Below are 13,171 nucleotides of genomic sequence, written 5' to 3'. Positions count from 1 at the left end.
TAGGATCGATGTCAGCTTCTGCAACCTCCAGGCAGCAGCCCCTGAATATCCCAGCAAATCCTTCCATCTTTCTCCACTCACCTGTAACGCCTGAAGTCTGAGCTATGCAACGTCAGCTCCTCATTCTCCCCACGTCCCTGTGTTGCTTCTTCTGGCAGCATAAGAGACAGACCCTCAACAGCAAGGTAGAACCGACAGATGCACCCAGTCATTCTTGATACCATCCTGGGCACTTCATCTGTGTTAAACAATTTGTCATGAATTGAAAGCTGAGATGTTACTATACTATATTTTGCCACTAAAGCTTTCCCAAGCATCTGTTTCCTCTGAGTTCATGAGGCACAGACCCCCTTCTGCCTGAGATGGCTTCTGGGAGACACAGCAAAGACTTCTACATCGTTACTGTCTTCTCTCTTTGGAGCTATAACGTCTTTAGTAGCGCTAATTACCATCAGGAAAACAGAGAAAGCCACGAAGTGACCTGGCCGAGGTTTCTGTACTGAGGATGGGAAAGGGCATCACATTTAAATGACTTGCTTTATGTTTCCTAGTTAAAAAGCTATGCATATTCATATTGGGGAAAGTAGAAATTAAAAATCGGCAAAAGGAAAAATAAAAACAATTGCTAATCCCTCTCGAGAGGTAACTAGGGCTCACAGTTTGGCTGACATCCTTCAAGCCTTTTCACATCTGTGTACACGTATGTCTTTTCCTTTCCAAGAATGGAATCATTTCGAACCCATTGATTTACAGCACGCCTTCTCACTGAGAAACGCATCCTGAATGTTTTCTCACGTCATTGCGTTTTCTCCCGTACGTGGTTTGGAAAGATGGACTCTTCTTGCTGTCTGTCCTTTCAAACCCTGGACCCAACATGGTGGCAAATCCTGTTGGCTCCGCCTCCGCAACTGATCCAGAGTTCTGCCGCTGCTTCAACCCGGGTCCGAGGCACTCCCACCTCACGTGTGGAATATTGCCGTAGCTTCCTCACAGACCGCCACTTTCTGAACTTGTTTCTTAGGTCTGTCCCCAACACTCAGCACAGAATGGTCGTTTGAGAACCGGGGTTCATGTTGTTCGTCTGTCCCAAGCCCTCCACAGCGCCCCCTCCACAGAGGAAACAGCAAGGGTCTCACTGTGGTCAGACTCACTGCTCCCCCCCGCCCCACCCTTTCCCTCTCGCTCACTCTGCTTCAGTGCAGTGGCTTCCTTGCTATTCCTTGGACGTGCTCCAGCCTTAGGGCCCTTGATTGGCACTTGCTTCTTTCTAGAACATTCTAGAACATTCTCTGCCCCAGCCCCCATCGAACGGCCTCTTCTCAACGAGACCTTTCCTGACTCCCCTCTTTACTATGTTTTCTAGCTCCTCCCCAAGCCCCTCGCCACCATATTCTCCAACTGCCTGCCCTGCTCCATTTTCCCCACGGCCCAATATCACCCCCCAACATGCCACACACTGTACTTTTATGAAAAGTGTATTGTGTTTGTCGCCTTCCCTTGTCCCCCATATATACATGTGGGCTCCACAAGCCAGGTTTTCTGTGTTTCTCTCACCTCCGGCCAGTGCCTGGCCCAGAGTAGGTACTCGATAAGCATTTGTTGAATGAAGGAAGAGCACGCTGCCTCTGGACAGGTCGTGGGATGTCTGACAGCCTCTATTGCTGGACTCCTGGCTGTATCTAATTTTTCTTTACTATGACGTCTGATGCTGCGATGACCCCCCATCCATAGAAATAAACCATGCTGTTCATACACCACTTACTTCTTTAGAACAAATTCTCAGAATCAGGGATACATTTTTAGGGCTTTCGATACACAGTGCCAATTTAACTTCCAAGACGCTTGCCTCAAGGGCCCCTCGCGTCAGCAGCTGTATCCCGTTTTCCCACACCCACGTCAACGTTGAGAAATACCAGGAAGTTCCACGTGTGTGGAAGCCATTTTTTAAAACGGTCACACTTCACAAAGGATGTGAGGTTGGAGAAGACCTTGAGCCGTGGATAAGAGAGGCCCGTGAGTGAACAGAAGAGGAAAGAAGAGATTGCGGGCCTGGAATCTTGCTCCGGGAAACGGTGCCGTCCAGGACGGACTTAGGCTAAAGAGCGTAAATAGACAATCCCCTGACTTGCCCCTTGGGGACATCATCATTTTCCCCTCGAACTTTTGGACACGCTCAGACCCCCCTGCCCCCAGCAGGCTCCCCAGGCAAAGCTACTGGGGGTATCTCCTCATTCTCCTGGGGAACTGGGTGGTAAGGAATTTGTCCTCCCACAAGGAGAGCTGACCCTTGTCTCTGGCTCCTGGGAGGTGACCTCCCTGCCTGATAGGAGTGTCTTTGTGATTCACGGGGAGCCCCTTGGACCCCACGTGATTGTTTATGCTAACGGGGGGACGTACAACCCTCAGTCTGACGTCGGCCCGAACTGCAGAGAAGGGAGCCGGAAGTGGGTTCAGCTGCGTGGGCCATCAGTCGTGCGTCCGTAAGAGGTGAGCTTCGCTGGTGGGGATTACCCGACACAGACGGTCACACGCTGATGCTGGGAGGATGGGCTCCTGGGGAGGGTGGAGGCCTCGTGTCTGGGATCCTAACTCTGCCCTGTGTGTGTCTCAGTCATCTGGTTCTAACCCTTTCCCTGGAACAAAATGTAGTTCTGAGTGTAACAGTTTTCAGTGAGTTCTGTGAGTCCTTCCGGTAAACTATGGGAAGTGAGGGTCGTTTTGGAAAGCGCCTGAACTTGCAGGTGGGTCAGAAGCCAGGGCAGCCTCGGAGACGGTTCCCTCGGACTTTGCAGCTTCATTGGCTCCAGGTAAGGCCCCCTCCGCCTCTGTATCTGCTCCAGACCACAGACAACCTTCCACTGCCTTGTATTTCAGATGTCCCACTGTCATCCCGAGAAACAGTCGCACGCTCTTGTAGCTTATTGTAGACACCAAAGAGGTTTCTTGGAGGATATAATAAGGTTCTTCTCTTTAGCTGTACCTACCCGTTCACACAAGGTCATAATAAAAGTCGTGTACTTGTTGTCTGGCTGCGTGCAGGCAGGTGTGTGACCTGCCTTCTGTGTGGTGTGGAGATGACCCTTCTTTATGGGAGAGCCTCTCTCTCTTGTGCTTTCCACGCGGCAAGGTCATTTTTGCTCATCCTCAGATGGAGTATTTACAAAATAAAGCCAAACTCTTCTATTTGTGCCTACTCTGGCCTTTAACGTGAAACGATTCCTTAACACTGGCAAAGGGCCTGACAAGCATTTAGTATTAATTAATTCTTGGAAGTCGCTGGGGAGAAGGTAAGCATTCTTGGGAACCGACAAAATGGATTGTTTCATCAGGCAGGTAAGCTGTCCGCCTTGAGTCTGGAGCCAGTCCTGTCTCAGGAGTTCTCTGCCCCAGGCTGGGGGGCCCTCGTGCCCCCAGGCTTGGAGGTGGGGATGGACGAGGGCCATGCCGTGTGCTGGTAGCCTCACTCCAGGCTTTTCCAATTCCAGCTTTTCCCCTACCTAGGAAATGAATTTGACTATGATTTCTCCCAAAAGTTACACGTGAGGATCAAAACGCGAGTCCACTGGTGTCTGTGGCTGACATAGTGTAAATGTCTGTCCTTTGTTTTGTAGAAGTTTTTCTACAGTTTCCCAGGTAATCATTTTATTTTATTTATTTATTTTTTGCGTTACGCGGGCCCCGGCCCTCCCGTTGCGGAGCACAGGCTCCGGACGCACAGGCTCAGCGGCCACGGCTCACGGGCCCAGCCGCTCCGCGGCATGTGGGATCTTCCCGGACCGGGGCACGAACCCGCGTCCCCTGCATCGGCAGGCGGACTCAACCACTGCGCCACCACGGAAGCCCCCATTTTACTATTTTTAAATTTTGCGTCATAATATTTGCCTGGAAGGCTGTGTTTGCTTTTTTCTCTTCTGTCCTTCTCCCGCCTTCCCCTGCAGGCCCACGTTCCTCAGTCCAGACACAGTCTGAAGGCACTGATGGGGCAGGGATGTTGTCTGAATCTGCATTGCCCGCTGAATGTGTCAGTAATTAGAACACTCGTCCCGACAGCCTGGCCACATGTTGTGTTTTCATCTCAGATCTGACTATAGTGTTTTCGGCTGAAGAGGCAGCAGACTCGTCTGCCCTCTCACCGCTGCCTTACTGCTATTTGCACAGCCATATCTGTGCCACCCACTGCAGGCAGAGGCCTTCTTTTAGCCACTGTCTTCTCCCGAATAGGACTTTGCACGTCGCTAATGCTGCATATGACGGATAGTACTCGGATTCACCAATACTCAGTTCTCTTCTATTTTCGGATTACAATCTTCCACACCCTTGAATTCAGTCGTGGCCGGGCGATGAGTTTCAGACCAGGACGTGAGACTGAAGGTGATGTGTATCCCTCCTGAACAAAGGCCCTCCCTCTCCTGCTGTGGGAGACACTGAAGCCCCCCATGGAGAGGGCGGTGTTGTGAGATGGAGTAAAGTGACTTTGGAGCAAAGCCTCCCCTCTCCCACCAGCCCATACTGGACATGTAGCATGAGAAGAAACAGCCTTTCAGTGTGCTTGGCCTCTGAGATTTTGGTGGCGTTTGTTATTAGAACCCAGCCTAGCTCATGGGTTGGCAAACTACTGCCCATGGGCTGAATCTGGCCCTCCACCTGTGTTTGTCAATAAAGCTTTATTGGAACACAGGCTTCGCCCATTCATATACACCCATTACATATACATAAAGTTGCTTTCACGCCGCCATGACAGTGGGGAATAGTTCTGACAGGGGCTGCACGGCCTGGAAAGCAGAAAATCTTCACTATTTGGCCCTTTAGAGAGAAAGTTCGCTGATGCCTGCCTATCCTGACTGATACACTCAAAGAAAGCTTCTTGAATTATTAACTTGACCATATAAAAGGTGGAAGCTCAAAACCAGTTGTAAAATAGCATCAGATTATCTTGCACGATGATCAGTGCTGCTTTAATTGGCAAGCATTTATCGAATGCCATTATGTGTCAGACTTGGGGAGAGTGCTTTCTCGTTGGGGCCCTCTGCGCTCAGGAGTGGGGCTCCCCTCCTTTGTAAGTCTGGGAAGTAAGGACTCAAAGTGGGAAGGAGGCTATGACAAGAGAATAAAAAACCCAAGGACTCTGCATGGGCTGAGGGATTGCTCACCACAATCTCCATTAACATTCATTCATTCATTCATTCATCATACATGTCGTAAGCTGCTGTCATTTACTAAGTCCATGGCTGAATTGAAGGCCCATAGAAATCGTTAGGCAATTACACTATCGTGTGATAAGTGTTAGCAGAAGAGCTGTACAGTATGCTGGGAAGGGTCTTCCTGATGTTTACCCCACTCTTGATCTAGCCAAAGTGGTAAGTGGTATAATCCCTGAGACTGAAGCCAGGCAAAGTCTAAGAATTGCTGATTCACCTGCTGGAATACTTGGGAATTTTATTCCCTCTGAGGTAGGGCCTGAAACAATGTCTTCACACCCGGCCTCACAAGGGAGCAATTCCTACATCATTGCTTCGGGCGGGGCACCACTGCTGAGTCTCATAGCACAAAAGAGCTGTGCCCAAGTGCATCTGCCTTTAGCTCTTTTCACCTGACCCTCCCCTAACAGCCCGGAAAGAAGCATCCTACTGATGATGATAGCATGACTGGAACTTGGGTTTTCTGTTTTTTTGCGGGGCTGTGGGGTGGGTCTGGGGTTGGGGGGAAGGGGCTGGGTAAGCCAGAAGGGAGGTAAATGAGAGGAAGATACACACAAGCTAAAACGATAGTAAACTGGACAGTGCAGTCTGCGGTTTTATGGGAAGCTTGCCTTCCCCACAATTCTACCTCGAGCAAATTGATTTGGTACCCAGTTCCAGCATCATCTTATTTCAAGTTCGGTTACCGAGGAAACAGAGGGCACACTGCTGGGACAGTCTGCCTGTGTCCTGTGCCGACCAAGGCTATTAAAGCCCATCAGCTCGGCCTCTGAGAAGCTCTGAACACGGATGGTTTCAACTTCCAGCCAGGTTCTTATTTATTTATTTTACTGCCTCGGCAGCAAAATGAGTTATTGAACCGTTCACTCTATCGATTGGGGCAGATTTCCCCTGCATCCCTCGGATGCCCGAAGCCCTCTGGAGCTGGTGGCAGCCCAGAAGCCTTTTGTGGACGGTGGGTCCTCACCGGGGAGGCCAGGTGGCATCCACCCTCTGACCCCCGGGGCAGGGGCCCAGGCTGAGGCACACACGGCGCCACCTGGCTTACAGAGCCTTTGAACATATGAAGAAAGCTATGCACGGACCTCCTCACAGAAAAACACACGCACACAGGACTTTGCATGTAATTTAATGGAGGAACTAGATTCCCAGGTTACATACTTTTGATCTAAGTTTGTTCTGTTTAGGACTAATTTCTGAGTTTTGAAAACAAGTAAATGCACTTCGGATGTGTCCAAGATTCAACAGTCCAGTGTCCTGGGGACTATCTGACCCAAAGGGAAGACGACACTTCACTGTGTCTCCCGGGAGATCTCACAGTCCATTCGGCCCGCTCTGAAAACCGTGAACTTGACAGAGACCAACCACGGCGTCTCCTGCCTGCTGTCTGGTTTTGTACAGCCTGAGAGCTGAGAATGGTGTTTACATTTTTCAGTGTAAAACGTAAACAACCCTATTAGCCTTTTGGGGGGACCGGTTGCTGGAGGAGTTGAGGAAACTGACTCTTGGCCCCAAAGCCCTTTCTAGCAAGGCCCCCCAGCCTCCCTACACGCTTGGCTGGGGGAGGGGCAGTGATGTCAGAGGCACGGCTTGGCTTCTTCCACTACAATAGCTCTTAGCCCACAGGCTAAGGACCCAGTGTGGACGCTGCGACAACCTCCAAGTACGTCCACCCCAGCCAGGCATTCAGATACCAGGGGAATGGGCACTGGAGGTGGGGGGGGGGGGTGTCTGTGGACCCAGGGGCCCACTGTGAGCTGGGCCTAGGCCAAGGCTCCAGGTATTATGTTCTTGACTAAGGCAGACAGACATGACATTGCTTGGTGACTGTACAATGTCCAACGGTCCCCAAAATGTTGGAGTATTGGGCTTCCTTCAGTGTGCGGTTATCCACGTAAATGAGCACATGGGTCTTTCGGGAGAAGACTTGGGATATCATTGCCCTTATACTTGCCATGTGCTGCAGGCCTCCCTCCCTCCCTCCTTCCTTCCTTCCTTCCTCCTGGGGACCCAGACTCTCCTTCAGTCCCTGGGCTCTGGACCCCAAATCTGGATCCAGTCTGGAAACTGAGCAAAACTGGGGCCTCACCCCCGCCTCCAGCCCATCCCTCCTTCATTCCTTTGCTTGCACAGACGGAACGCTCTCCTTACTGGCCGCCCATCTATTTTGCCTCTAGGGCTCTGTCTGCTATTTCCTTAACTCCCTGTGGGTCAGGCCCTCTGTCTGCCCTTCTGACCCGGACACTCACTGGGATAACTGCCTCCACCTGATTCTGCAGGTGGCCTCTGCTGCTTTGGTGTCCTCTTGTCCCCTTTCCTGTCGGCGAGCCCGGCTGTGCAGCAGCGTCTCTGTAGAGGCACCCAGAACCTCCGAGTGCCGCTGGAGCCCTTTTGGAGGGGGCAGGGCGGCCCGGGGCCCCCTGTGGAGCATGCCCTCTGCCCTTACACGGTACGTCCACTTGACCAGGCCCATCCCTCTGCACCACCTGCTGCTGACGTGCCGGCGTTTCTGTCTCACCTGGCGCAGCCGTCACCTTTTCCATCTCCAGAGGCCATCCTGGTAGCATGTCCGCACCATCTCCTAGGGCCTCCCCTGGGTGTTCCACCCTGAATCCCAGCAGAGCGCTCCCAGACCGAGAACACTTCCTTTATCAAGCCTCACATTCTGTACGCTCGCTTCCAGCACCCCAAGGCCACCCCTCCCACACGTGGCCGTCCTGCTGCTCCAGCTGGCCGGGCCCTGCAGCTGCCCTGGGCTAGAGCCCGTTTCCTCCTTGTCTTGGCTGGGTTACATTGTGACTTAACCTTTGTTGTACTTGTGGCCAGAGGGGCTGTGGATGGGGTCCCGAAAGGAGCATGTGTCTTACGGGGCGAGGCCTCTGCACAATCTTCAAGCAAGCAGTGGGGAGGAGAGGCTGATCCTGCAGGCCCTGGGGGTGGGGGGCGGGCAGCAGAATCTGGGCTTTCCCAATTCTCAGCAGCATCAACACAGATGCCCTCATCCCATGTGCCAGGGTCCCATGCTTTCCCGGCACAGCGGGCCTGCCGTGTTTCCTAGTGTAACTTTCCCTGAAACTCTGCTGCCCTGGAGATGGAGTCCTTGCCTTCAGCCTTTCCTGCCCTCCTGTTACAGGAGAAGAGGGCCTATGCTTCCCTCCTGCTTTCAAACCTAGCTTTTTATTTTATTTATTTTTATTTTGCGGTACGCGGGCCTCTCACTGCTGTGGCCTCTCTCGCTGTGGAGCACAGGCTCCGGACGCGCAGGCTCAGCGGCCATGGCTCACAGGCCCAGCGGCTCCGCAGCATGTGGGATCTTCCCGGACCGGGGCATGAACCCGTGTCCCCTGCATTGGCAGGCAGACCCTCAACCACTGCGCCACCAGGGAAGCCCGAACCTAGCTTTTTAAAAAGAAATATTTTAAAATTAATTAATTAATTGTTGGCTGTGTTGGGTCTTTGTTGCTGTGCGTGGGCTTTCTCTAGTTGTGGCGAGCGGGGGCCACTCTTTGCTGCGATGCGCGGGCTTCTCATTGCAGTGGCTTCTCTTGTTGCGGAGCACGGGCTCTAGGATGCGCGGGCTTCAGTAGTTGTGGCACACGGGCTCAGTAGTTGTGGCTCGTGGGCTCTAGAGCGCAGGCTCAGTAATTGTGGTGCGCGGGCTTAGTTGCTCCGCAGCCTGTGGGATCTTCCCGGACCGGGGCTCGAACCCGTGTCCCCTGCATTGGGAGCGGAGTCTTATCTACTGCGCCATCAGGGAATCCCCAAACCTAGCTTTTAATTGCTGATTAACCACTATCAGCTTTTGGTTATTTTCTTCCAGAAGTTAACTCCAGCGGTAACCCCCCAGTTCTGCTGTCCTTATAGCAATGATGCCCTTGTATTTCTCATACGTCTGATGCATCACACCAGCTAATGCATCCCCCCCCCAACCCCCACCGACCGGCCATCCCGTTTCACCACTGCTGAAAGCTATAACAATCTGTGCTGGGGTGCCTGGACTCTACCTGCAACCAGCAACGGGGTTTTTATTGTCAGTCTGGTGGCAGCTGATCCAGCTCCACTGTCACATCTTAATGTCTGCTTTCTTGACCCAGTCCTGATACCAATTGTCACATGTTGGATTCTCTGGGAAGCCAGCTCTGAGGTGGAGTTTATTGTGCAGGATGTTTTTGAGGGAGGGGTCTGGGGACCCCCACTCATGGAAGGGCGAGGAAAGAAGCAGAATTGGGCAGAGGAAGGAGTCGAGTTGTGGTATAGCGCCCACAGGGCTGGAGTCCTTTGTACCCTCCCTCCAGGTGAGAGCCACCCAGAAAGGATGTGTGACCTTTGACACTGGAGGGCCCTCTTGGGGTAGCACTTCCAGCAGCTGGGGAGTACATTGTTCCTGAAGGAGATCTGGGCAGCCCATCCTCTTGTCCACTGCCCCCGGGTCAGATTATCTGACCCCCAATCCCAGCTTGTTTACTGACACCCATGGCCGTGGAGCCATCTCTTAACCTCTCTGATTCTCAAGTTTCTGTAAATTAAAAAAAATATAGTTAAAAAAGAAAAGCATGCTTTTAGAAAAGCATGGACATAGATTGTTTCCCATAGTGGCTGTACCAGTTTATGTTCCCAGCAAAAGTGTACAAGGTTTCCTTTTTCTCCACCTCTTCACCAACACTTACTTCTTGTCTTTTTGATAACAGCCATTCTAACCGGGGTGAGGTGATATCTCGTTTTGGTTTTGATTTGTGTTTCCTAGTTAGCGATATTCAGCATCTTTCATGTACCTGTTGGTCCCTGTATGTTGCTGGTGGAAAAATGTCTTTTCAGATCCTCTGTCCATTTAAAACATGAGATTATTTGGTTTTTTGCTATTGAGTTGTATGAATTCTTTATATATTTTGGATATTAACCTCTTATCAGTTACATGATTTGCAAATACTTTTCCCATTAAGTAGGTTTTGCCTCTTTATTTTGTTGATGATTCCTTTTTGCTATGCAGAAGCCTTTTAGCTCGATGTAGTCCCACATGTTTATTTTTGCTTTTGTTGCCAGATCCGGAAGGTCGTTGCCAAGACGGATATCAACGAGCTTCTTACTGCCTCTATTTTCTTCTATGATTTTATGGTTTCAAGTCTTACATTCAAGCCTTTTAACCACTTTGAGTTAGTTTTTGTATATGGTGTAATAGAGTGGTTCAGTCTCATTCATTTGCACGTGGCTGTCCAGTTTCCCCAACACCACTCATTGAAGAGACTCTCCTTTCTTCACTGTGTATTCTCGGCTCCTATGTTGTAAATTAATTGACCATATATGCGTGGGTTTATTTCTGGCCTCTCTATAATATTTGTGTTTTTAAAGAGGGGAATGTTTCACATTTTAAAAAATGAGAGAGAGAGAGAGGAAGAGAGGGAGGGAGGGAGGGAGGGAGGAAGGAAGGAAGGAGGGAAGGAAGGAAGGAAGGAAGGAAAGAAGGAAGGAAGGGAAGAAGGAAGAAACCAGCTAGGTCCATTGGCTGTTGGCATCTTGATGACCATCCTTGGAAGTCTCTCTACATTATAATTATTCATCTCGGTGACTTTTTACATCTTTAGAAAGGATCAGGGATGCTCACATTTGTGCCACTGCACGGAATAAACTGCGCCTGGAGAATTTGTCTGGCTGGTGGTCCTTGTATTTGCCTGTAACGTGATGTTTCTGTTCTCTGAGAGTCTAACAATGTTACACTTTGTAAACCATGCTTCTTTCTCAGAGATCATAAATTAAACTCTCCAACCACACTTGCTTTGTACACATGTTTTTAATAATATTATTCTTTGACTCCAAGTTGACTAGAGAATCCACCAGATTAAGTGTAATGGGTGCCTGATTAAGGATGAGGATTCACTGGTTTTGTGTCATGTGACAATTTGCATCTTTGCCTTAAATATATTAAGTTTAGGAAGCCAGCAACCATATTTTTTTTCATATTCCACCAGCTTTAGAACAGAATGGTGTTCGAGTACAATAAAATTCTCCCTTGCAAAAGCTCACCAATTCCTAATGATGGCAACACTCCAGAAACTGACCTGGCAACACTCCAGAAACAGAACCTCAAGATACAACATCTCTGAGTGTTTATTAACCAGCTGATCTGCAGAAATAAAAGAAACTCTGAGTCCACGAGCTGTTTAGAGTGTTGCTGTGTGTGTGGGTTCTGTGAAATTAGATCACACACTGGTTAGGGGACTGAGAGCAATGGCCATGTGATGAACTGATACCTGTGTTCAGTGTGGTTTGGGGTTAGGCTTTTTTAGTAATTAAAAAACTCAGAAAGCCAGGAAATTACTATAGTATTTATTTACCTTTGCTTTTTAAAAAAAAAAAAAAAAAAACGCTTCTTTATAAAAAAGTGAATCTCTCTCATAATTCTCCATGTTAAAAGACAGACGAGTCCTAAGTACAATTAAATGCTCTCACAACCATGCTGGACTCTTAAAAAGGCCACTTAATAAATCACGTTGTGTGTAGGACTGTCACATGCAGCATCTACCCCAGGACGTTTTCACAGTCTCTGGCCCCTTCTGTTTCAGCCTCGTTATAATTTCTCAGAAACCAACTCACAGATATAGAGAACAGACTCGTGGTCGCCAAGGTGGAGGCAGGTGGGGGAGGGCTGGAGGGGGAGTTTGGGGTTAGTAGATGCAAACTGTTATATACAGGATGGATAAACAACAAGTTCCTACAGTACAGCACAGGGAACTATATTCAATGTCCTGGGATAAACCATAGTGGAAAAGAATATAAAAAAGAATATTCATATATATATGTATAACAGAGTCACTTTGCTGTTCAGCAGAAATTAGCACAACGTTGTAAATAAACTCTACTTCGATAAAAAAATAATTTCTCGGAGAAGAGGTGTCGATGATCTCCACCCTCGCTGTTACCCTGTGAGAATTGCCTGCCTTACTTCCTCTCTGTGGAGGCTTCCTTGGCACAAATGACCCTGTTGCTGCAACCAGCTCCCACCTCTGTTACCTCTTCCCAGGAAACGGAACAGGGTGACAGAATGGCAACTGACCTGTGCTGATGGTCATGGGAAAGGAATACGGGGGTTCCTGGCTTTGATGGGAAGGTTGAACAATCTCTCTGGAGCAGTGGTATTCAAACAGTGCTAAGAAGGAGTGAGCCATGCATATATCTGGGGGAAGAGCATTCAGTGCAGGACGAGCCAGTATGAAAGGTGGAAATGGACTTGGTGTTTCTACGGAACCCAAAAGGCTGTGGGGATTTAGAGGATGGTGAGTAGGCAGGGGTGGGAGCTGATGCTAGAGAGCCTGGCAGGGGTCAGATCAGAGATGGTAAGGAAATTCGAGTTTAAGGAAAATGCTGTGAGAAGAGCAGCGTGTGCGTTAGGGTAGGCATTCAACAGAAGGTAGTTTCTCTTGCCTTGCAGTGTTTTGTTTTTGTTTTGTTTTGTTTTTTTGCCACACCGTGAGTCATGCTGGATCTTAGTTCCCCGACCAGGGATCGAACCCACGGCCCCTGTAGTGGAAACGTGGAGTCTTAACCGCTGGACCGCCAGGGATGTCCCTGTAGTTTTTTAAGAACAATGGGAAGCCATGAGAGGGGAGGGTCATGGCGTAGTTCTGGTGATGGGACAGACTTGGGAAGAGAAATAAGGCGGCTGATCCAGCCAGAGTTCAGCCAGGAGACAGAATTCACACCACTTATTGGAACAGAGAGAGTTTAAAGAAACCTAAAAACAAGAAAAAGTGTCTTTTATATTTCCCCACATTTTCCATTTTGGGGGCTCTCTTTTCCTTTGTGCGGATCCAAGTTTTCATCTGGCATCATTTCTCTTCACCCTTGAAGACTTCCTTTTCTTGTAATGAAACAGTGAAACTTCCTTTGCACTTTTCTTGTAGCGTAGGTCTGCCGGTGCCAGTCTCTCACTTTTTTGTTTGTTTGTCTGAAAAATCTTTACTCTTTATTTTTGAAAAATA

General features: G+C 49.5%; 1 protein-coding gene across 3 annotated transcripts in view; it reads left to right on the top strand.

The window, feature by feature from the left end:
- Nucleotides 1-13,171, top strand: part of FARS2 (phenylalanyl-tRNA synthetase 2, mitochondrial) — a 509,124-nt gene that overhangs the window by 453,314 nt on the left and 42,639 nt on the right. Inside the window, exon 9 of one of the 3 annotated variants that reach the window (XM_060308101.2) lies at nt 4-1,145. The exons of the other annotated variants lie outside the window; for them this stretch is intronic. Within the exon in view, the coding sequence (XP_060164084.1) occupies nt 4-94 (91 nt within the window). The 3' untranslated portion in view covers nt 95-1,145. Of the gene's footprint in view, nt 1-3; nt 1,146-13,171 lie in introns of those variants that run through there. 3 annotated transcript variants of the gene reach the window in all.

Source organism: Globicephala melas, chromosome 11 (genome assembly GCF_963455315.2).
Source record: "Globicephala melas chromosome 11, mGloMel1.2, whole genome shotgun sequence".
Lineage (NCBI taxonomy): Eukaryota > Metazoa > Chordata > Mammalia > Artiodactyla > Delphinidae > Globicephala > Globicephala melas.
Note: the sequence above shows the minus strand (reverse complement) of the source record. Positions and strands in the feature narration are given on the sequence as shown.